General features: G+C 36.7%; 1 protein-coding gene across 5 annotated transcripts in view; it reads left to right on the top strand.

The window, feature by feature from the left end:
- diaph2 (diaphanous-related formin 2) overlaps positions 1–22,620 on the top strand; it is a 346,148-nt gene that overhangs the window by 214,918 nt on the left and 108,610 nt on the right. For all 5 annotated transcript variants that reach the window (XM_039620259.1, XM_039620258.1, XM_039620260.1 and 2 more), the window contains 3 exons: positions 1,499–1,600; positions 3,954–4,193; positions 11,314–11,443. In XM_039620259.1, the coding sequence (XP_039476193.1) occupies positions 1,499–1,600; positions 3,954–4,193; positions 11,314–11,443 (472 nt within the window). The remainder of the gene's footprint in view (positions 1–1,498; positions 1,601–3,953; positions 4,194–11,313; positions 11,444–22,620) is intronic.

The following is a 22,620-nucleotide window of genomic DNA, read 5'->3' as shown; positions in this document are numbered from 1 at the left end:
TGGAACAGACATGAGGAGACACAATATATACAAGGAAGGAGGAAACAGAGCAGAGCGGAAACACCTGGGGAACACAGCTGAACATAGTCTGGCTGATGAGACGGGAAGCAGAACAGAACATAATGCACACAGGACGAAGGACTGACAAAATAAGACAGGAAGCACGAGAGACACACACAGACTGACTACATACAGAGGGTGAGGGCGAGAGCATAGAGGAACCAGATAGACACATAGGGACATGACTGCGGTAACAGAGGCAAATAAACATGGAGACAAGACTAACTGCAGAGGGAGACACCTATAATTAACACAGAAAACTAGACACAAGAGGATGGGGAAACACTAAGGGAGGAATTACTCTTACACAATGTATAACAGAACAAGACTAAATATGCCAAGGGAATGACTACAAGAAACAATAATAAAATTAACCAAGCGTAGAATTCATAATAAAAAAATCTAGAAAATCCACTAACTCAGAACACTGGGTCACAGACCCAGGACCATGACAAATAACCAAAGTTCATGTATTACTTTGAGGCTTGTATGCTGCTTAATATGAATAAAGGTTGTTTATACAAAGTGTAGTATTATGTCTTTGTGTTGATAGCTACAACAACAATCAGGGTCATTGTAGGAAGCAAAAGAAGTGAGGTAATAGCGTAATATTCAAGAAAAAATAACAATGAACAATAAAAAAAAATCTCAAAGAATAAAATCATGACTTTATTAGAAAAAAGCCAAAAACTTTTTCACAGTCATGGCCTCTTGTATGTTTGGACTTTCTGTTGATCAAGTGTCTTCTATCAGTGTTTCTGATTCTTTCAAATCTTTTATTATAGTTTGAATGAAGAAACACACATTTTAGACCCTGTTTTCTTCTCTTAATACCAGTTCAGTTTTATCAACCCCTGCTGTGGTTACTTGCTTTCATTAAGAAATATTCTGCTCAAGTTATTATGACATATAAACTCTTTCATTGTTATGATGCTCATAGTTCTTTTTCTCTTGCATTTCCAAATTGATGTTGATTATTCATAGTACTGTGTTTTTGGTTGTTGGTTGGTGTTGAGGAAAATACAAAGCACTCTAGTGGTGTCAAGTAGTGATACTACTTGGAAATACTTTAATACATTTTACTAAATGTTACTGAAATTTTACTTACTTACTTTATAGTCTTCACTGTATAGACCTGGATCTCATCTGCAGGTTGACTTGTTAGGAAAGGCATGTGTCCATGAGGCAACATATGCAGTTTTTTAAACTATTTACTAACCTAGTAAACTAAATAGGAACACAATTGTACGAGTCCAAGCAAAGAGCTGTTGTGGACTTTTTTCTCATCTTTTTGTGTAAGCTAAACTGTCCTCCTTGTCTGTGCAATGATTTTCATGTTGATGTGGAGAGAAAATTACATTTGCATTAACAGTAGCTCTGTTGTTGTGGTGTGTGTGTGTGTGCGTGTGTGTGTGTGTGTGTGTTCTTCCATTTCTAGAACCTGATAAAGAACCTGCCAGAGCAGAAAGAGCTGAATGCGCTAGCGGAACTAAAGGGTGAATATGAGGAGCTTGTGGAGTCAGAGCAGTTTGGCATTGTGGTGAGTATAATTTTCTGGTGCCCGCTGCCTCCCGGATTCCAACAAGAAAACAGTCTACACAATCACATTCCCTGTATGTTATAGTCAAATATTTGCAAGCATGCACTGTTTAAAAATTGAATTTTTACTTCATTACACACTCACTTTTTTGGGGAGCTGCTTGGTTTGGACACTGGTAGCCTGTGACAAGGATTTTTAGAAAAAAGCAAAACTTCCAAATGACAGAGGCTGTAGTTGAAAGCGTCCTTTTGACTTGAGCAAAGAACAGTTCAATCATTTTTGATTAGAATTCTGCATCAAGAACTGACTGAATGCCATATTTTGACATCAGCTGTCAATGTTGTCTCATGATAAAATCATACCCTGAGGCTACCAATGCTGTCTGTAATAAAGTCCTTTGAAAAGTACGCAGTTGACGTCAGTTGGCTTGGTGATGTATCCCAATCCTCTAATCAATTTACCATGAACAGCCAAATTTCTGTCTTTTGCAGTGGTAAGATAAATAATGTTATAGTGAGCCTTTTTGTATCACAACTTTCACAAAGTAATCTTCATGTCTGGCACTCAGAAGAACTATAATTGTTTGATCTGAGTACTCATACACATATAAAGATATGTAAGACATATGAAGACCTTTGTCTAATTTTATTGTTCTTTTTTGTAATTCACAAATTGCCACAGACCTTTCAGAGACTTTCGTAACAACGAATCACCTTTGAACAGACTGAAATAAACAAATAAATAAAGATAAATATACACAAAATCAGCTTTGGACTTGTCCTCTAATTATAACAGCTACTACTGAGGATGACCGACAAAGTCAGGTTAAATTGTTTTACTGTAAATCTGTTCTAGAAGAAGGAAAGTACATCATCAAGCTACTCTGACCTTTCCACTTAGTTACAGCTATAATTACTTTTTAATTAACTGCTCTTGCCATCCACTTACCAAGTGAAAACCCAGCACTTTAGGCAACTGTAAAAGAAAATGTTCTTTAAAGGTAGCTTTACAACAGGACACAGAGGTACATTATACAGGTCTACAAAAGAAATGCTCAGTTAGACCTCGGGCTCACAGCTATATGTTACATTACACTATTTATCTCTTTACTTGTCTGTGTCTTTTGGAAGATGTAATGAAGCAGAGGGTGGCAAGTTTCCCTCATGATCTCACCAATGTTGTGATCGTACACTGCCCCACTGATGAAGTAGCGCCTCGTTGTAGAGATATTTAGTTCCCCTGGGAAATAAGCTATGTTCAAGCTTTTCTCTACCAAAGCTGTCATCAATATGCTTGCTTTCAGTGTGTAATTTGTACTTATTGTAGACAAATCATTTCAAGTAAGAGAGAGAGAAGGAATGTGTGTGCATGTGTTTGTGATGGAGAGTAAGTGACTGAGTGTGTATAGCTGTGCCTGCAAGGAATTAAGGTAGAGGGAATTATGGGTATGTATTGCTATATATCGTATGTGTTTCTTGTTTGTTTTTCACCCGATTAGTATTTCTACTGAATTGGAACATATTGTGTTTTATATTATTTAAGACAAAATCTGTTTAATAGATTTCTGTGTGAACGTGGAACATGTTTATGGTAGACTTGTAGTTTATTGCAGCAGTATTACACTTGAGCTTGAACGTGATGGTGATAGCGAGGTGGTATAGGTTTATAGGATTTCTGTACTTCTTTTCTTTTCTTTTTTTTGCTTGTTCATTTTATGAAAATTTAGTGTACAGTATGAACCCACAATGTTTTGTCAAATATCTCTTAGATTGTGGATAGCGCTACTTCACTGAAATCTGTAATGATTAGATTCAGAAAGCGTTTTTGCTTTGATGCTGATGATCTGCATACATATATATATATATATATAGTTGTAGGTTATTTGTCTAACGAGTGCTCTGGCATGCAAGTGCAGTTTGCTTGTCAAGTAAGCCACAAATTGCTTGCAATCAGCAAAGTTTTGCTACTTACTTAATACATATACATATATTAAGGGTAACTCACCCAGATAATGAGCTCATTGGGTTGTGTGTCGTGACGCATTATTCTATGGGAGATTTTCACATGAAAATTGTGTGCCTGTCAAAAATCTACTCATTTGTTAATTAGCTGAAATGAAAACAAAAAAGTTTTGTTATTGCATAATACTGGAATTCGGAATATTTTCCTAGCACACAATATGGGTATTTGTATTTGAAAATCTATGGCAATGAGTATTTATTTGCTTCCACTATGACAAACCCAGGATGATTTTACAAAAGTAGGTGTACAAAGAAAGTGCTTGTTTGATTTTTTTTTTTCTTTTTTTACACATAAATGCCACTTACATTCTTTCTTTATGTTGTCACCTCAGATGAGTTCAGTAAAACTCCTACGGCCACGTCTCAACGGCATTCTGTTCAAGCTGACGTTTGAGGAGCAGGTGAATAACATCCGACCCGACATCATGAATGTGACATTCGCTTGTGAGGAGGTGAAGAAGAGTGAAGGTTTTAGCAAACTCCTGGAGTTGGTTTTGCTGGTTGGCAATTACATGAATGCTGGCTCAAGAAACGCCCAAACCTTCGGGTTCAACATCAGCTTCCTTTGCAAGGTAATGTAAACAGCACACGTTTAAAAAAAACAAAACATGTTGGTTAAATGTCTAAAATGAGAACAGAAATGAAAATGAAAGGTGAAATTTAATAACTGTAACTGTATCAGGGGATTTTCAGCTATAGGATGGCAGATTTATAAGAACAAAAAGGAGATAACTAATTAATTCAGAATCATTAAATCAGCGTTCTTTTTCACTGTTTCGCATATTTTGATTGATCTGATTTTACGTTTTAAATGATCCCAATTTGTACAAAAGTTCAGTACCCCCCGATGTTTATGCTGCACTTGTCCTCCAAGTTAGTAGTGGCCAGGTAGTTTTTTGCATACTTGCTGACAGACAGACAAACAAACAGCAACATTTTCCCTCCACCTCAGCTTTCACCTTGGAGGAGGAAAAATGTTTCAATAGACAAAATAACACAAACACTGGGAGGTATGAAGCTGCCAGCAAAGGCTACATCTGTGTTCACTGCCAGGTAAAATCACAGCATCCGAAGGTGTGAAAGAGAAGACTGGCAGCCATGCACACACACTTACAAAAGCACAACAAAGCCATCAGCCCCTCAGCCGAAACAGCTAGGGTTAGTCATGATACAATGAATGTGGGATTTCAACTTTTGATTATAAAATAATACCACAAGAGGAAAGTTGCTCTGAAAGTAGCAGGTTGAAGTACATTTGTTATTGTACATGATTGACTGACATAAGTAATCATCCAATATTTTAGGCTAAAATGGAACAATATTGCAATATTTATAATAATATATAAATTTAGTTAAATACAGACACATGTACACTTTCTGCACCTCTGTGAATGCACTCTAATAGCTTCTAATTTGCTTTTCTTTGTTGTTTCTAAAATGTCATGATCTGTTTTTGTTTGTTATGCAACTAAAGTCAGCTTTTTAAGGAGTTTTCATATTCCCAACTCAATCTCTTACATAGTAAAAGAAGGAGAAACTCTTTTCAGCTGCTCCCTTGTCACAATGGGTCACCACAATGGGTCACCACAATGGGTCACCACAGCGGGTAGTTCTGTGTGTTTGATTTGACAGATTTTTTGCCGGATGTCTTTCCTGACACAGCCCCAAAGGGGATTTGTCTCTCTGGCTAGAAGTGAATCAGCAACCTTTTGTTTACCAAACAAATGTGTAATCCACTATAATATCAAACCACTAAAGATTCTATACTTACGCAAAAACGAAAAGTACGGAACAAAAGAAAGACGCTGGCATATATTACACACATAAATGCATAAAAGAAGGAACAAAGACTCCAACCAAAAATTCTCTTTTTTTTTTCTTCCTTTAATGTAGGTTTATCTGATAATAAAACTAGTAAAATAGTTACTGGGGGATGTTTTGAGACCTTGTGGGGGTGGTAAAGAATGGACAAACCTCCCCTTAATACCGCCTGTGGTTAGCAATCTTGCACTGGCGAAAAACAATCAAATAATATTTCAAATGTATGTTTTGGGCATTTTGTTCTGTTTAGTTTCATTTTTTTGGTCAAACTACTGTTTGCTAGCTGTGCTTCAGCTTTTAAAAAAAACAGAAAAAATAAAAAAAAATAGAGCTGATGTATTCTGATGATCTCTCACTTTCATATTAGAGAACTATGCATGAATTATAAAGACACCCCATTCTGCATGTATCTGAAGTTAGCAATCCTCCAGATTTCTTGTACAGCAAGAGCTTTTCTATGGTGGATGTAGTGTACTGTACTTTTGGTATTCCTGCAAGCTGACTAAATCAGTGTGGAATATCAGCGTAGAGCCTGGTAACGCCTCAGGGGGCTGATTGGGCCATTATTGATGGACAAGGAAAAAAAGTCTGCTTTCTCACTTTAGTCAATCAAGTAAATGGCCTCCTAGGTGGCAGGTCCAGGGTACCTAATGGGCTCATCATGGAGGAGGTTGATGATGGGAATAAGCAGCAAGAGGAAAGGCACAGGCTGACCCACCTTCACCTTCCACCTCTTGACTCCCCTGGTTGAATCACCTATCCTGTGGAGTACTCACTGATATCCTGGTCACATATATTAAGCAAGCTGAAATTCTGCTCCAGGGTTGCAAGAAGATTAGTAATTATATTGCTCAAAGAATACCTGTATTACAGTAAATACTTTAAAAGCAAAATTAGACAAAGCATGGTCATTAAGACTATAGAATAGAATGTTTGCATCTTTAAATGTATGTTATACGTGTATCAATACTGCATCAGTTAAAGAATATTCATTCTTTCAAGTAAAGAACACCTGGTAATGATTTATGTTTGACTTAAGCTAGACGTAACAGGATGTCTAGCAGGCACTTGACTTGGTAGAATGGAGTCATCTACCCGAGAGTTCTGACCTTGTAAAAAACTACAGTATTTCTACAGGAATTACTGTTTTTTATAAAATTACTAGTGTCTTTAAACACCAAAGCACAAGCATTTATATTGGGGTTGAGGCAACCTTACATTTTAGTGTAGTGTGCATTTGCAGAGCTTTCTCAGCAGCTGCGTGTACTTTTATGTTCAAATGCCGCTGTTGCTTTTTTTTCTCTGTTTCTTATGATCCAGTGTAATATTTAGTTGTATGAGTAATCATGCAATATATTTGTCTTTTGAGCCGCTCCATCTGCAGGAGTTAAATTGAGCAATCAAGGGCCTACAGTCCTCTGTTAATGTGAGGGTTCTATATTCCCACTGCCACTTTTTCTGTTATCAGTTTTTCTCTTGTTCTCATTTATTTATTTCCGATCTACATATTTAAGTGGAAACTTGTTTGCACGAGATATGTCCTGCTACTCTTAGTTCTCATGTATATGCACTTCTGAAGGATTTCAAATTGTGTTACCTCAAATCAGGTTTTGTTATGAAAGACTGAACGATAGAACTGTTCAGAATTTGCTTTCAGCAACACAGTAATGAAGCTTTTTTCAATCTGTTTCAAATGAAAAGATTTGTCTAAAGTATTGACATGTATTTACACTTCATTCAGTTCTGAGTAGTTACTGTATTGTACAAAATATTTTATTTGGGTAGTTTAAAAAAACGCATCTAAGGTAACAGTTAAGATATCCTAGGAGACCCTCCTCAGCTTGGAGCTCTGACAGTAAAAGTCACTTTTAGTACTGATACGCACGATACCGCAAAGCTGCATTGACTAAAAATCCTGATGTAAAATAATGTGAAAGTAACATCAGCACCTTGGGCTTTATACAAAGTCCCTCTGCCCTTACAGAGGCCCTCAGCAGGATGTGTTACTACTACCAACGACTCCTTATTTTATTGTAGCGTACTCTCTTTAAAATACAGTATACTTGAACTCTACAATTATCATTGAAGTAGTACAATTTATTTATTTATTTTTTTTCCCATTTCAGTAAAGCAGCTACAGTGGACTATCTAGGAATTTGCTTGTTCCAGGGATTCAGTCTTATTATGCCAGAGAAAATTCACCTTACAATGCTAATCATGCTTCCAGATTCATCAGCCCCATTGTTACAGGTGTATGAACTCGAGCGCGTAGTCGTGCTCTGCCTTTATAAACGTTTGTGAAGAAAGGAGTCCTTCTGAAAGGTTCACTGAATTTGAGTGTGGCACTGTAATAGCATGACGATTTATGAAATTTCTTCCCTCCTATCATTCCATAATGACGTGTGAGTGGTGTTATTGCAAAGTGGAAGCATTTAGGGACCACAAGCACTCAGCCATGAAGTGTCAGACTACGTAAAGTTGCACAGGAGGGCTGAGGCGCATAGTGCGTTAAAGTAGTCAGTGCACTGCTCCTCAATAACTGCAGAGTTCAAACGTCCTCCGGCATTAACATCAGCATGAAAACTGTGCACCAGGAGACTCGTGGCATGGGTTTGCAAGGCTAAGCAGCTCCTGTATGTATAATATGGAGATGACTCATCTCTCTTTCCTTATAATTCCCTTATCCTTAATAACAAATCTGCACATCATCCCAATGTGTACTAGATTTGTTCAAGATAAATATAGGGTGTAAGTTGTAGCTAAGGTGGTAGAGAGGGTTGTCTAACAGCTAAAAGGTTGGTGGGCTGATCCATTGGTCATCAGAGTATCCCTATGCAAGATACCGATATGCTGCCACTCATGCATCCATCATAGTGTGAGTGTGTGTGAATGTTGAAAAAAGGACTTAGCCATGGATAAAAATCTTGCATGAATATATATGTGTGTGTGAATGAATGAGACTTTTAGTAGAAAGTGCTTTGAGTGGGCTCACTTCTCCTGAAGTGCATCAGGAGCTGCAAATATCTTTAGATGCATACATCTAAAAAATATACAGAACTATCAATTTAAAACTTTACAGACAACAACAACAAACTTTATTAATAGAGCACATTTAAAAACCAGTGGTATACCAAAGTGCTTCACATATGAGAGGGTCAGATATAAGTAAAAGAGAAAGATGAAAGCCATGGCAAAGTACCAAACATGCTAGCAGGTTAATGGCATTAAAAACACAGAAACAAAATTGATACCACACAACTCTGTAGTAGTGCTGCAAAAGAAGCAACAGTGTGCACAGGAAGAAATATTTAGATGCCAGACAAGAAAGAACAAACCCATCTGAGAAAAATGAAAATAATCTGAACGCTGTTTGTCTTCTGTTAAATAATTTAAACCCTAAAATATTTTTAAAGACAACATTTATATCCTCTACACGTTTACTACTGCTAGAAAATTATGGGCTCAGTCAAACACTCAATACTCTTATTTTGAAAAGATGCATATGAGTGTTATTTGTGCATAATAAATATGAAATTATGAAAATAAAGTGGCGGATAATGAGAGATGCTTTGCATGGTCTTCAGATGACAGGCAGTATTCTGTCTCTGTGACAACGTCTTCCCTGTGGGAAAAGCAAAACAAGGAGATGTGTGATAAAACAGTTAAAGTGTCCAAATACTTTAGATCGATAAGTGAATGATAGAATGATAGAACAACCTGTTGCAGAGATATTGAGGCGGTGACTTGTGACTCATATATAATTTGCCGTCAAAAATATAAACTTAGACTGCTGTTTTATTGAGTCACATATTTTTGATCTAGATGTGTGTGGGTGGATAATTGAATAAACAGAATAATAAAGAATAACTGAAGATGTACTCTTTGTTTCCATTACTGACTCTGTTACGTCGAATGAACAAAAAGCCGAATTCACAGACGTAGAAGGCTGAGAAACCGCAGTACTCACCAGCCTAAAAAGCAAACCGAACATGCTGATAGACATTTATGTATTCACCAGTTGTAATGTTGCAGAGTCACAAGTGTTACCACCAGAAGGGATTTGTATGTTATCATTGTGTTAGAGACGTGTTATAATCACAAATATAAACAGTGAGGCACACATTCATATTTCAGCATGGTTTACCTCCTGGCTGCGTTTGACCAAACTCCAAATGAAACCTTCTTCTAAATTATTATTATTATTTTTAAAAATGACATCTATTACAAGCTACAGTCAGCGTTGATCAGTTATCAAACAATACCAGATGGAAGATCATCTTACTTTTTAGTGGTGATAATGTCTGATATCTGAAATAGAATAAACAAAATATGTTGCTCAGCCTTGTTGAAACTGATACAATAAAGAAAAACAATACAGTGCAATTTTATAGGTCTGTGATTACCCCAGATAGGGATTATTTTTTAGTATTATTATTATTACATTTTAAATGTCTCATATTACACATTACTAATCTTAGAAGTTTCTCTTCTCTGCGCAGTAATAACAGTTTGGCAATATGACAATAAACCAATTAAAATTCCATGAAATTCAGTTGTGATTAGCGAAACGATGATTGATCCTCTTCTAATGACAACAGTGTGTGTGTGTGTGTGTGTGTGTGTGTGTGTGTGTGTGTGTGTGTGTGTGTGTGTGTGTTTTTGAGCTGATGTGTGACAGCGTCTCTTTGCCTGTTCTTTTCCCTAAATGTGCGTGCATGAGCACACGTGTTTCCATGCGTACATGTGTGGGCATGTCCAACTGCAGGCTGTTTACAGGATGGATATTATCGGTATGAGTACACTGAGGTGGGCTGTGCTAATTAGCTTTCCCAGCATGCCATTCAAACAGCATAGCAATCACAGTGGGCAATGAATATGGAACAAGTTCTCTATGCACTGATGTGAAGAATCCAAGCTTCAGCTTATGAACAGACTCACACACACTTGGCAATACAGTACATTACTTTCGTTCAAACTTTCCTGCTCCCACGATTTATTCTCAGGGGAGTGGGGTTATTATTTGCGTATATACTGTACATGCATATGTGTGTCCTTATCTGTTTTTGTTTAGTCTTCAGTAATTGGTTGCACATTTTTGGGGGTCTCATTTATTTTACCTTCTCCCTATGTATTGTAATCAGTGTGAGTTGGAGTTCTCCAGAATTTGGGCTTTACTTTTGGCTTGTTAGGAACTAATTCTGTTGAATGTACAGCAACAGCCCCCAGAGAAATCCCTCTTGTGTTTCTGAGTAAACAATTATGTTTAACATTGTCAGTGTGGCTATGGACAATAAAATATAATGTAGAGATACAATACATTGATCCAACGAAATCTATTGTTTTAGCAAATTTCTAATTTAGCCAGACTTCCACTCTCTTTCTCTAAAGCACATATTACTAGTTGCATTATTATTACCATGCAGTCGGTCCAAAATGACAGCCAATGCTTTGTGTATATTAACAGGAACACATAAAAACTGCTTTTAAGTAAAAGGGCCATTCCTATCATAGTCTTCTTGATATAAATAAGGATTGGGGAAGTCTTTGTTTTTGCCAAAATGTTGTGATGAAAAACACTTTCCTCTTTTCAAAGCTTGCCTACATCGACTCAATTTTAATTAAAATTCACATGATTATTTAAGGAAGCAGGCATATCAAGCCGCAGATGTTCCAGACCTGAATGAGGGAAAAGACCATGCTTAAAAACAAACTTATAACAGTCACTGATTTTAAGTGAAAAGAGCGCCTCGTATTGAGGATTGAAAAAAAAACCTTTGACAACATTTACCTTCATTGAGAAAATGAAGGGACATTGTTTTCATCAAGTAAATGAGTCTAAACATCTGTGAATTTTTTTTCCATCTTTTTCAGCTCCGAGACACTAAATCTGTCAGTCAGAATACAACACTTCTTCATTTCCTGGCTGAGAAGTGCGAAGAGAGCTACTCCGAAATTTTGAGGTTTCCAGATGAACTAGAGCATGTGGAAAACGCTAGCAAAGGTACGTCTGTCTGCCTGTACAGTATGTCTCAAGACTTTCCCAGTCACAGACCAGTTTGCTAAAACCACTATAGACATCTTCACTGTGCTATTACCACAGCACATCTTAAAGTGGAGTGGAATTTGCAACCATCTAGATATCAATGTATTTTATAGTTTAACCAGTTTAAAAATATCCCCTGTGGTGTGTGTTCTTATAGTCTCTTACTCTTGTAAGCATTATGGTAGCTCATACTGAGTTAAAATGATGTAATTAAAGTAGTATAATTAAAGTACTGTATGGACACTTATACATTTCATCCTTGGACGACAGCCGGTACTCTGTCTCTGTGACAGGAATAGAGTTGTTTGTCTGACCACACTGTCATTCAGCCTGTCAATAAACTAATTCCACTTTAATTCTATTCTCAAGCAATTGGTGGAATCCCTGCAGGCTTATTTACTTTGTTAGTCTCGTAATTGGTTATTTAATCTAATTCAACTAATTATGTACTTGACTGGGACTGCCAGCCATTGTGTAAGTGGGCTGAATAGTCTTCAACCGCTGCATATATTAAGATGTCCATGTGCACACATTTTGAATTGTATCAACTTTGTCATTTCATGGAAATGAATTATTCAAGGAGAAACCAATTAGTTGTGTGAGACCAGTAAATAAATGCCTCTTGGAAAAAAAAAACAACCTCAGGATCTGTTTAAGAAGTAGGAATGCAAAAAGCGGTTTACTCTGTATCTCACTTACACCACATACTGTCCATTCATCAATCATCCCGTATAGTACATTACACTGGATTTTCAAGCAGGAGGTCTCCCGTTCACATTTTTACACAAAATATGCTAATGTAACTACAGGTCATCTTAGTTAAAATGTTGTCTTTATTTTTTTATTTGTACATGTGTATTATTTGATATATGTTATAGTATTTATAACAAGCTCAGAAACCACAAAAACTGAAACATCTCTTCTTTTAATCAGTAAAAAAGCTCTAAAGCTGACAGTACCTGCACTTTTGGCTTGGATGACATTAACGGTTTTTACACCCACTAGTTTGATTTTAACTTTCAGATGAAGTTCACAAATGGTTAAACAGTTATGGTAACAAGAGCACAGTTGATAATGTTCCTCAGGGACATATTAGGTCCCTGAAGGTTAATTGCTTGACGCTATTTCCTGATCTTTTACAAGGTTTTGGCCTCCTTTTAGGCAAACTGACTATAGAAAATGTATTAAAATGGTTTATTCATCTTACTGCACATTGTACAATCTAACTGTTTAATATAAAATCAGAACTACTTTCACATTTATTGAAAGCTCTTTTTCATGTTACATTACTTGAACCGCTTACTGTTTAATGATTTATTGATATAAACATCCATGGAAAAAATAATGTTATTGTTTCTTTGGAAACCTTTTGGCTTTGTTAGAATTGTCATATTAAGTATATACAATATAATTAGCATTTACCCTAAAACAACAGACCAAACAAATAAAGTAATTTCATATAGAGTAATATGGAACACGCAGTTGCACAGATGACCTTCATCCTCTCCTAAATATATATCTATTTATTATTTCTTACAGTAAATCTCAGGTGTACAAGCTTTCTGATTGTAAATTGTTAGAGGCTTTCAGAGAGCGGCTGATTTAAAGTGACGTAGGGAGTGATGTGTGACATGAACATATAATGAATACACCGGTTTAAAAGTACAGTTAATAAGCCTCATTCGTAAAGGCAATCAACCCTGTCTAATTTCAGTAGGAAATCATAGTTTATTTTTGTTTCCTTGATTAGCTACTTTAGTGTTCTCTAGTCTACAGGGTTTCTTAAAAAGTACCGCAACACCACTGAGTTATCGTGTCAGACTGTGCAGCTTATTCGATTAGTTTCGCTGCCAGTCGTAGTCCAGTCTGTTTGTTTTTAAAAGCTTGGGTTACCCAAAAAGGCAGTTCTATGTTTTTATACCTTATAGGCTGTCTTGTTAGGAGGAATGTGTGTGCCATAATGGAGATTAGAGGGTAACAATAACTAAGTCCAGCATATGTGAATGTTCTCAACGGAGACCCTTTATTCCTCATAGGATTCAGCTATTTTCAAAGCTTACCTCTGTAAAGGTCAATTTTAATTAAAATCCACGATTATTTAAGGAGGCAGGGGCAGCAAGTTGCAAATGTTCCAAATCTCAATGGGGGAAAGGCTCCTCCTTTTTCCACCCTTAAGCAGTTCACTGTGGACATTTAGTTTTAAAGAAATGTTACTATGAAACGTGAACTTTTAGTAAAATAAGTACCACACTTTACATTTTACTTAATTATGCTATCCAAATGACAATCAGGCTTAATCAAACATCCTTCAACATTAACACTAACAAAAAAAACTATGGCGCTGGCGAAATTATTTGCTTCTGTAATTTCAAAATTAACTGTTCTCTGTTCAGCAAAAGGATACTTCACAACAAAATGGTAGCAGAATGATCAGTTTGTCTTAAAAATAACTGTATTTTTCATTAGGTATGTGCAGTAGCAGTTCTCCTTAAACAATGTGTCACATGTTTTAATGAGGACCCAAATGCAGATGCTAGGAGAATAAACTTAATGAAAGCAAGGCGTTTAGCAAGGCTGTACAAAATCAAACGAAATAAAAAAAGGCAAAATGAGACCCAGACTTTCACTAACAATAAACTGGCCAAAACTAAATGCAAAGAACATGGACGAGAAAGATGGAGGTAGAACTGACGATCTCGCCAAAGGCAAGGGGAGACTGGGACAATATATACACAATAGGGTAATCAGGGAAGTGGAGGCAGCTGGGACAACGGGAGGAATAAATCAGTAACGAGAGGGACGGCAAACTGAACACGATGCACATGAGACGAGGGTCTGTCAAAATAAAACAGGAAGTGACAAGCACACTCAGAATGACTAAACACAGAGAGCGAGAAACACAGAGAGAGACAAGACGGGCTGCGGACGTCAAAGGAGATAATTAAGCAATTACAGCAGGCAAGTGCTAATGAACGATGCAATTTGTAAATGGGTTATACTCAAATATGAGATTGTCATGGTGGAAAGTGACACCTTTAGACCATGTCAAGAGTGAGCATAACACAAGCCACATGGTGGTCACCAGCAAAGTCTCTTTCTGGCAGATGTCTTGTAGCAAACAAGTGTTTCCAAATGGGCTATCTAAGCTGCTCTGCAGAGGCACAAAAAACAGGCAAGGGTATGGACTGGAAACACAGTGGTTTGCCACTGAAACTTGAGTGCAGCAGACAAAAGTCAAGCTGACTTCCCTTCGAAAATGGAAGAGATCCAGCAGCTCCATCAGCTCAGAATTGGCAGAAATCAGTGAGACCCCGGTATACTTGCCTACAGTTCAGAGAAGTCTGCTCAAAAGGACCCTTTATGGAAGATTTGTGGCCAGAAGAGCAATTCCTCAGTTACTGTTGCACCTATTTTTGAAAACACAAGAACTACGATACAGAAAAAATGCCCTCCCAAAACATGTTCTGGAATGATGAGCCAAAATGTAAAATATTTGGCAGTTTGTCTGCTGAAGGACTTGAGGGCTCCAAAATAAAGCATGTCTGCAGGCAACTGTGAGATTCTTTGCGCGATAGAACTTTTAGTGGTCTTGTAAATCCTAAGCTCACAGGCAAATTCTTATCCATCACACAGTACCATCAAGGACACATCCGGCCAGGCACAAATTCATTCTGCAGCATGACAACAGCCTAAAACATGCAATCAGAGTTATACTGAAGTGTTTTTGTGCACAGATAATATGGTTCCCAGAGAGCCCTTACATACTCTCAGATGTAAATATGCACGAAACACTTTGTATATACCTTCTGCACTTTGTGTGAAATTAACTGTTCAGTTCATTACTTTCATATATGCAGACCCTGTTAGTGGGAATAACGCAAGGAAATACTGTTACATATTTTTCATTTAAATGAGTCTCACCACATAGTATTTTTTCACTTGTACTGCACAATACATTATATTCTTTACTGGTCTTCAGTAATTCTTTTAGTAATTCACAGAAGAAGGTGAACTATACAGATGATTTACTAAATTGTAGAAATAGTTCCACTATATGGAAAGCAGCAGTTTGGTAGCAGTTAGCAAATATATTTCACACCTGTTTTGCCATAGGTACTCAATGAATATGTTTTGTTACCAGAATAATATACTGTAGGTCCTTGGTTATGGATGTGTACATGAATGTTACTTATCAGGAAGCGCTTAAAACAACCATAATATAAGCACAATCGTAATGGCGTGCACAACATTTAATAGTGCAATACTACATTTTCTTTAATCACCTCAGCTCCTCCTTGGTCACCATAATTATTTTTGATAAATCTTTCAGAATCCAACATTTTAAATGTATTTTGACTAATAAGATTTTAGTACAGGACAAAGCACCAGCCTTTGGCAGTATATTGATAAAGCCACTGTGATTCATTTGTGCATTCTTGGTGAAAACGGCCAAGAAAGTTCTACTTTTTGAGAAATTACATGTCCAAAGGACTTCATATTGTTGATTCATAATCTGTTATAACATGACTATAATTAACTTGTTTGTTTAGATTTGCACAGACTGACACAAACAATGTACAGTACACAAGAGTGAGACTAATTCAAATAGATTTGTATGATTTTATTTTCAGACTATTCTTTCAATATTATTCTAGTCAAATAGGATGGCAAACTAATGATGCTGCGATTTTTGCACAACGTTTGGTAGTATTAATAATTCAGCACGCCATCATACGGACTGATTAATTGAATGCTCAAACTAAGTAATTAATGTGAACTGTGGCAGTATTGCAGTAGACTGTGGAACACGATAGGCAAACCATTAATGTGCATTACAAAAAACATCAAATAAAGTGACTTGGCTACTGATTTTGGTAAACCTTTACTGTAACTACACTACATTTACCTTCATTTAACAGTTATATTTGTGTGCATTTGATTAATAGTTTGTTTTAGGTTGCCCCTTTGATAATAATCTTACTGTAGTTAGCTGCATGAGCTGTGGAAAGTGTAAGTTGTGGCTGCAAGGTTTTTTACTCAAACAATGTAAATGCTCAAAATTTCAGCAGCTGTATGAATAATTCAGCTGCCCAGCACACACAGTGGAATCCTGGCTTGTTCTTCAACATAAAGGAGCGTTCTAGGCAAATCTTCTTCTAGGATGATGCACAGCCCTAGACTGTAGGCAATACTGAGGCTAGATAGGCGTTCTGTGTATAAACTGTATATCCTTTCATTTATAAATATATTATTGAGTGTTGAAACTCTAATCATTTGAAATGTAGCGATAGAGTCTATTATTTTCATACCCCTGACCCCGTCTTAACAGGAGTGGCAATGGCTGGAGAGAAGTGTCATTGGCCAATTTGCCTTGTTAAATTCCCCCAGAGATGAATATGTGGGGCCTGACAATGGGAACTAAGTCTGTGTGGTGATTCCACTCAATCAGTGGTGCACTGACAATCTGTCTTGACAATCCGGGAAAAGAGGAAATATGACACAAATGTTCTCATAAATCTATTTAGTATAAGGCATAGCCAAGGGCAAAGTACTTTGGAGCCTGTGAGAGGGAAAATGGAGAATGAGGGGAGAAAAAAAAAAGATGAACTCTGAGGATATTAATACCGCTGTGAATATATCTATTATCCACATTCATTTCAAGGCACTGCAGCATAATAAAGCAGTGCCCATTTCCCATTTAAACTCAGAGCAGTACTTGGCTCTGTATTACGTAGACAAAATGCCTTTCTCGATATGGTGGGACACAGAAAGGATCATTTGTCTTTTAGTTTTTGTGCAGTTGCATAGAATCATTGGGTTGAGAAGATATTCCCCCCTTGCCAGTCCAGGAATGGGAGGGTATCTTACTGAAGTCAGCTGCAGAAACTTGAGGAATGTGAAGAATAGACATTATTCAAATCAAATAAGTACTGCTGCAATAGACAAAAAAGCTTATTTATTTCTCTTTTTGGCCAAGAGACTTGCTTGTCGTTATTAGAAACCCAACTGGACTCGTGCCAATAGACAGACAGACAGACAGACAGACAGACAGATAGATAGATAGATAGATAGATAGATAGATAGATAGATAGATAGAGAGATAGATAGATCACTTGCTCTTTTAAACGATGAAGTAACCCATGCAGTGTTAAAGTGATAGTACTCCTGTGTAGGAAACATAGACCTATTTACCTGGTTTTAGAGCTTCATTTGTTATCAGGTCCTTCTCCCTTGTGGGTACCTTGTTCAGCACCAAAGAGGCATTCCCCAGTTTTGTCATCAGTTCTACTTTTTTTCTATTTTGTGTGGTGCATTTGCATTGGATAAGGAAAGACAGTGTTATACTCGCACTCAGATAGGATTTCAGGGCAACATTAATTTGATTAGCACATTCTAATTATATTCTAATAATATTCATCAAATGGAACTAAAATGAAATGGGTCATTTGGCAAATTTTCACTTGTATTTTAGGCACTTTTTGTTCTTTATTTAATATATAATAGACTATAAAGATGCAGATTTGTGTTTATTATTGCTACACCACCTCAGTGTTGTATGAGATTGTTATCAGTATTATTATGGGCATGGCAGATTCACATGCTAATAAGTACATAACCTCTGAAAATGTTAGAAACTACTAAAGGTCTCCAGGTAATACTAGGTTGGATGAGTGTTCAGCCACCCCAAGCAGTGAAAAACAACAACAGTAATCTATTTCACAGACAGTTAAGTCTTCCTTTGTAGATTTGTAGGCACACTTTTCATTCTTGCTTAAAAGTAATTGAATGACAATCTGACTTAGGTGCATATTATTATTCTCAATGGGATTTCCATTTGCCTTTTAATCATGGGAGTTAATAGGGTGTAGTATGGGGCTCATAGAAGTGGAGCATTTCGACGCTGTTGTAATTTAGAAAGTGTCAAATTGTTGAATCTAAAGAAACTTTTTAATATCTATTTTAACATGTAATTAATGTGATTTATACAGTTGTTTTACAAAGAATATCATTTTAATTAACAAGCTTTGGTAAACTGTCCACAAGAGCTGAATTCCTTTGGGATGCCTCCGGCTAGAAGCTGGTCATGACTTTGGAAACTTTGAAGGTAGAAGCACCTGATCTCTAAGGAACATAACCTCGGTCCTTGATGGAGATTCACCTACCAGTGGTACATTGACCTAGAGTGCACACCTGAGACAACAGTAGACTGGCTTTGTCTTTGTACTTATAAATCCTAACCAAAGGGTGGTTTTAAACCCCTTTGAACATCTAAAGAAACACTGAAGATTTCAGCTCACTGAGGAGAGGAAGTGGCCTACTCCTGACACGCAGAGCTGGTAGAAACATTGTGCACACCAAGATGACTGACTTGAGTCACATTTTTCGTTTGCTTTTTAGTAAATCTTCCATCACACTTAAATGCTGAAAACCTATTCCTATTTAGAACCAAAACACACATTAGCTAATTGACAACCTTTTTTCATTTTGAAGTACGAATTGAAGAAATGTTGTTTAAGAACTATTTGAAAAGAGGTCATTTTATTATTGAATAAATATTCTTTAGTGCTATACAAATAATTACAGCCTTGGAAGTCCTGAAAGTTGCATTAAACTAGACATAAGTGTATTTTTTAAAGACCATAGCAAGAATGCTTTCATTATTTGCAACCTTAGCCATCAACTTTATGCTATGATACTTGTAAAAAAAAAGATAGATAGTTTGCTGCATTGTAAATACTACATGCACATTGTTGATTTAAACATGTGATACACACCGATACCAATATCAAGTACACTTGACCAGTACTCATCTTAACATTGCCACCGTGACTAGAAATGGAAACAATTTTCTTACTTGTTGCTGAAAGTATACCCTTCCCTGGACCTGAACGTAATAGAGGAGGATCAGCGAGGCCAGCAGTGTAAATGGACAGTCTGTCATGAGGAATATTAGGAACAGGAAACAGACCTGTCTAGCTCCACCAGCACAGGATGAGTGATGAGCTCTAGAGAGTTTTCTTTTTTCTGCGCTCACTTCATGGTGGATGAGTAGTTCATTGTAAGAGCAAAACAACTATTCTCTTTCTTCATTTTTTTTTGTTCTTTTTATTTTTTCTGCCCATCTCCCTTTCCCTCCACCTCTGATTTCTTACATCACCACTTTGGCCAGTGAGTATGAATGTAGACAGAGATAGACACATGCAGGGAGGCCAGCAGCCCTGCTTAGCATCAGGCTTCAGTCTGTGACAGGAGAATTCAATGAGAGCTGACAATGAGACCAGGAATGAGAATAATGCTTTTTGCCAGTCTAGAAATTCAGGCTGTCGCAGTAGACCATTTTCAATGCTGGGAGTGTTCCAATAGCTGAGGTGAACAAGGAAGCTCCATTTAAAAAAACTAGATTTTTCTATACTAACACAGCAAGAACCATTCATTCCTTAAGATTAAAATAATTGTAACATAATTACAATAATTTAATATCTGAGCAGATAATATTGCACAATTATTGTTATAATGACATATTCTTTATATATATTTTTATATATATGTTAAGGACTGCAGGCCTTCATAGTATTTATGTCCCACAACATCATTTTTAGAGGTGAGGCAGTGTTTGTTTGCAAAATAGCCCTACAGTTGACCATATACTAATTGCATGTGGAACTTAAAGTATGTCGGAAATGCTCCAGTATCACTCAGATAAATGTTACAATATGCTGTACTCCTCAGAAATTTCTGTCTCCATGTAGCAGTTTCATGAAGTCATTACAATGCTCGACATTTGCATTGACTCAGAATATTATCACAAAGCTTGATTTATATGGTTTGCATTGTGCAACGACAAAAGCATATGACACGATGCATTTGACCTGTCATAACAAGGTTTAACCAACAGAACTAAGAAGTCATTGACAGGACTTTTTACTAAACATTGGGGAACTTTGAAGTTGTTTTTCATCTAGAGAATTGTGATAGCATGTCTGTCAGGCTATTCTGATAAGAAAGATGATGACGATTGTTGTACAAATGAGCCGGAAATTGAGTTTTCTCTGAGGTGATCCCTGCACTCTCCTGATAAGGCCCTGTTGCAACATTACAATAACAAGTGCAAGGATTTGTGATATTAACTGACTGAAAGAGCATAATCCACAGTACAATATGCCCACCCAGTTAAGGATTTATGTTATGTGCTTGTGTGATGCTTCAGTGGTAAGATCTATATTTAATAGGCTAAGCTTGCCAAATAGGTATGACACTATTGTTCAATAGTCATTTTAGCATCAATACATTTACTTTTTATTTACCCAGTCATTTGCTTTTAGTTCAAAAACTGGAATATAAAATTTTATTTTTGATGCCCAGACTGTTGAACACTTCACTTCTAAATACAGTGTGGAAAAAAGTATTTTTCAGTGGGATTCAGAAGTCAACTTATAATAATCTAACACAGAAAACAGTGTTTTTATAGCCGAATGCCACAAACGACTTTGAAAAACAGGATAATGTCAAACAAAATAGCAGAGTGCTAATAATTTTACACAAGGACAATCAGTGATTAATTAATATCAGGCAAATTTTATACCCAATTCCACAGATTTTTTCTTAATGTCAGGAAGCAACTAACAAGCTACTTGTTGAAAGAACTTCAGATGTTCAAAAAGTTTGCTCAAAAATCATTTGTGCTTTAAATAAATGGGAAAATTAATTTCAAACTACACTTTTAATTGTAAATTTTCTTTCTGATGGAAATAGAGAAATTACTCCCAATCTGTCACATATATGTTGCTGTTAGTGTATGTGGGTGCTTTTTCAAGTTTCGGACTTATCATATATAGCCAGCAGAACATTTATAGCCTTTATCTATTGAGCCATTTCTAGTCTCATTCTTGTTGTTTCACACACAGGAATCACACCAGGACACGGAGGAAAAGTACACATTATAACAGGCATGCTATTTACCCAGAAAAGCAACACATAATTTACTGACTAGGTGGTCATTGCGGTAAAGTGCCTCTGTTTTGATCTCCATGCTTCACTGCATGCTCTGCCTGTATTGACCACTGTTTGAGAAAACGTGTCTGTGGATGAAATGCTGTCATAAGAATCTGGGCAGCTTTTGCCAACTCCTGTGTAATTGTGGGGGTGAGAATTGATTCAGGATTCTAAATTGAGTATTTTTTTTTTATCGTGGGTTTTCATCAATATATAATATAAAAGCATAGGCAAGCATGACAGTGCTACTCATTGGAGTCTTACTAGGCCCAGGGGAATAGATTCCTCTGTGTCCCTTTTAGTTAGCACATGCCACTGTGTGAAGATTCCACCATCACTCCTTTTTTATACACCTGAGAGGAACGAAGACATAGCAGTACATAGACATTTGCTGCCTATTTTGCAGCATTCACTGTATGTGTTACATTTAGGTCTACCAACATCGTGCTTATCTTCATCTGTCACCTTCCAGATGGTTGTTGCCAAACATTTTCTTTACATTCTGCAAAATTGTGCACCAGTGACTTGATGATGCTTTACAGCTGAAGTCTGAAGTGAGAGTTGGAATTTTCAACTGGATTCCACCCTGAAGTTGGACTTCCAACTTGGAAAGTCAGAATAGCCGTTTACTTTTCCTTGGTTTTGTAGAATCACTACTAGTACACACCATTCAGAAGTTTACTCATCTCTGAGCTCTGACTCTAAGGCAAACAGAACGCAGCATTATAGCAGACTCAGCTATATCGTCGTGAACTAGTTTACAAGTTGGTAAATCATCCATTTTTCCTCATCTTGGCGTATAAAAGCAACTGCTGTTGTTGATCATATACTAGATAAATCCACTATCATATCAGAAACTGCTTCTTTTGTGCTGTATGAACTGTATTGTGTTTGTTTGGCTTTGAGATGTAAATCACACCAATCTCCTCTAATTTTATCCTCAGGCCTTGTGAAATGAGTTTAATTTAGCAGCAAGCCCTTTATTTAAAAAATAAATCTAACAGGTCCGCACGATGACCTTTCTCTTACATGTTGACGATTTACATTTTCCACCTTCTTTTTTTTTTTTTACAGCTTTGTGATATGGAGTCACACTGTGCAATCCATATTCAAATATTATTTAAATCAGTTGCTCCACATTT

The sequence above is a fragment of the Oreochromis aureus genome, linkage group 2 (genome assembly GCF_013358895.1).
Source record: "Oreochromis aureus strain Israel breed Guangdong linkage group 2, ZZ_aureus, whole genome shotgun sequence".
Lineage (NCBI taxonomy): Eukaryota > Metazoa > Chordata > Actinopteri > Cichliformes > Cichlidae > Oreochromis > Oreochromis aureus.
The sequence above is the reverse complement of the archived record's forward strand: the minus strand, read 5'-3'. Positions and strand labels throughout refer to the sequence as shown.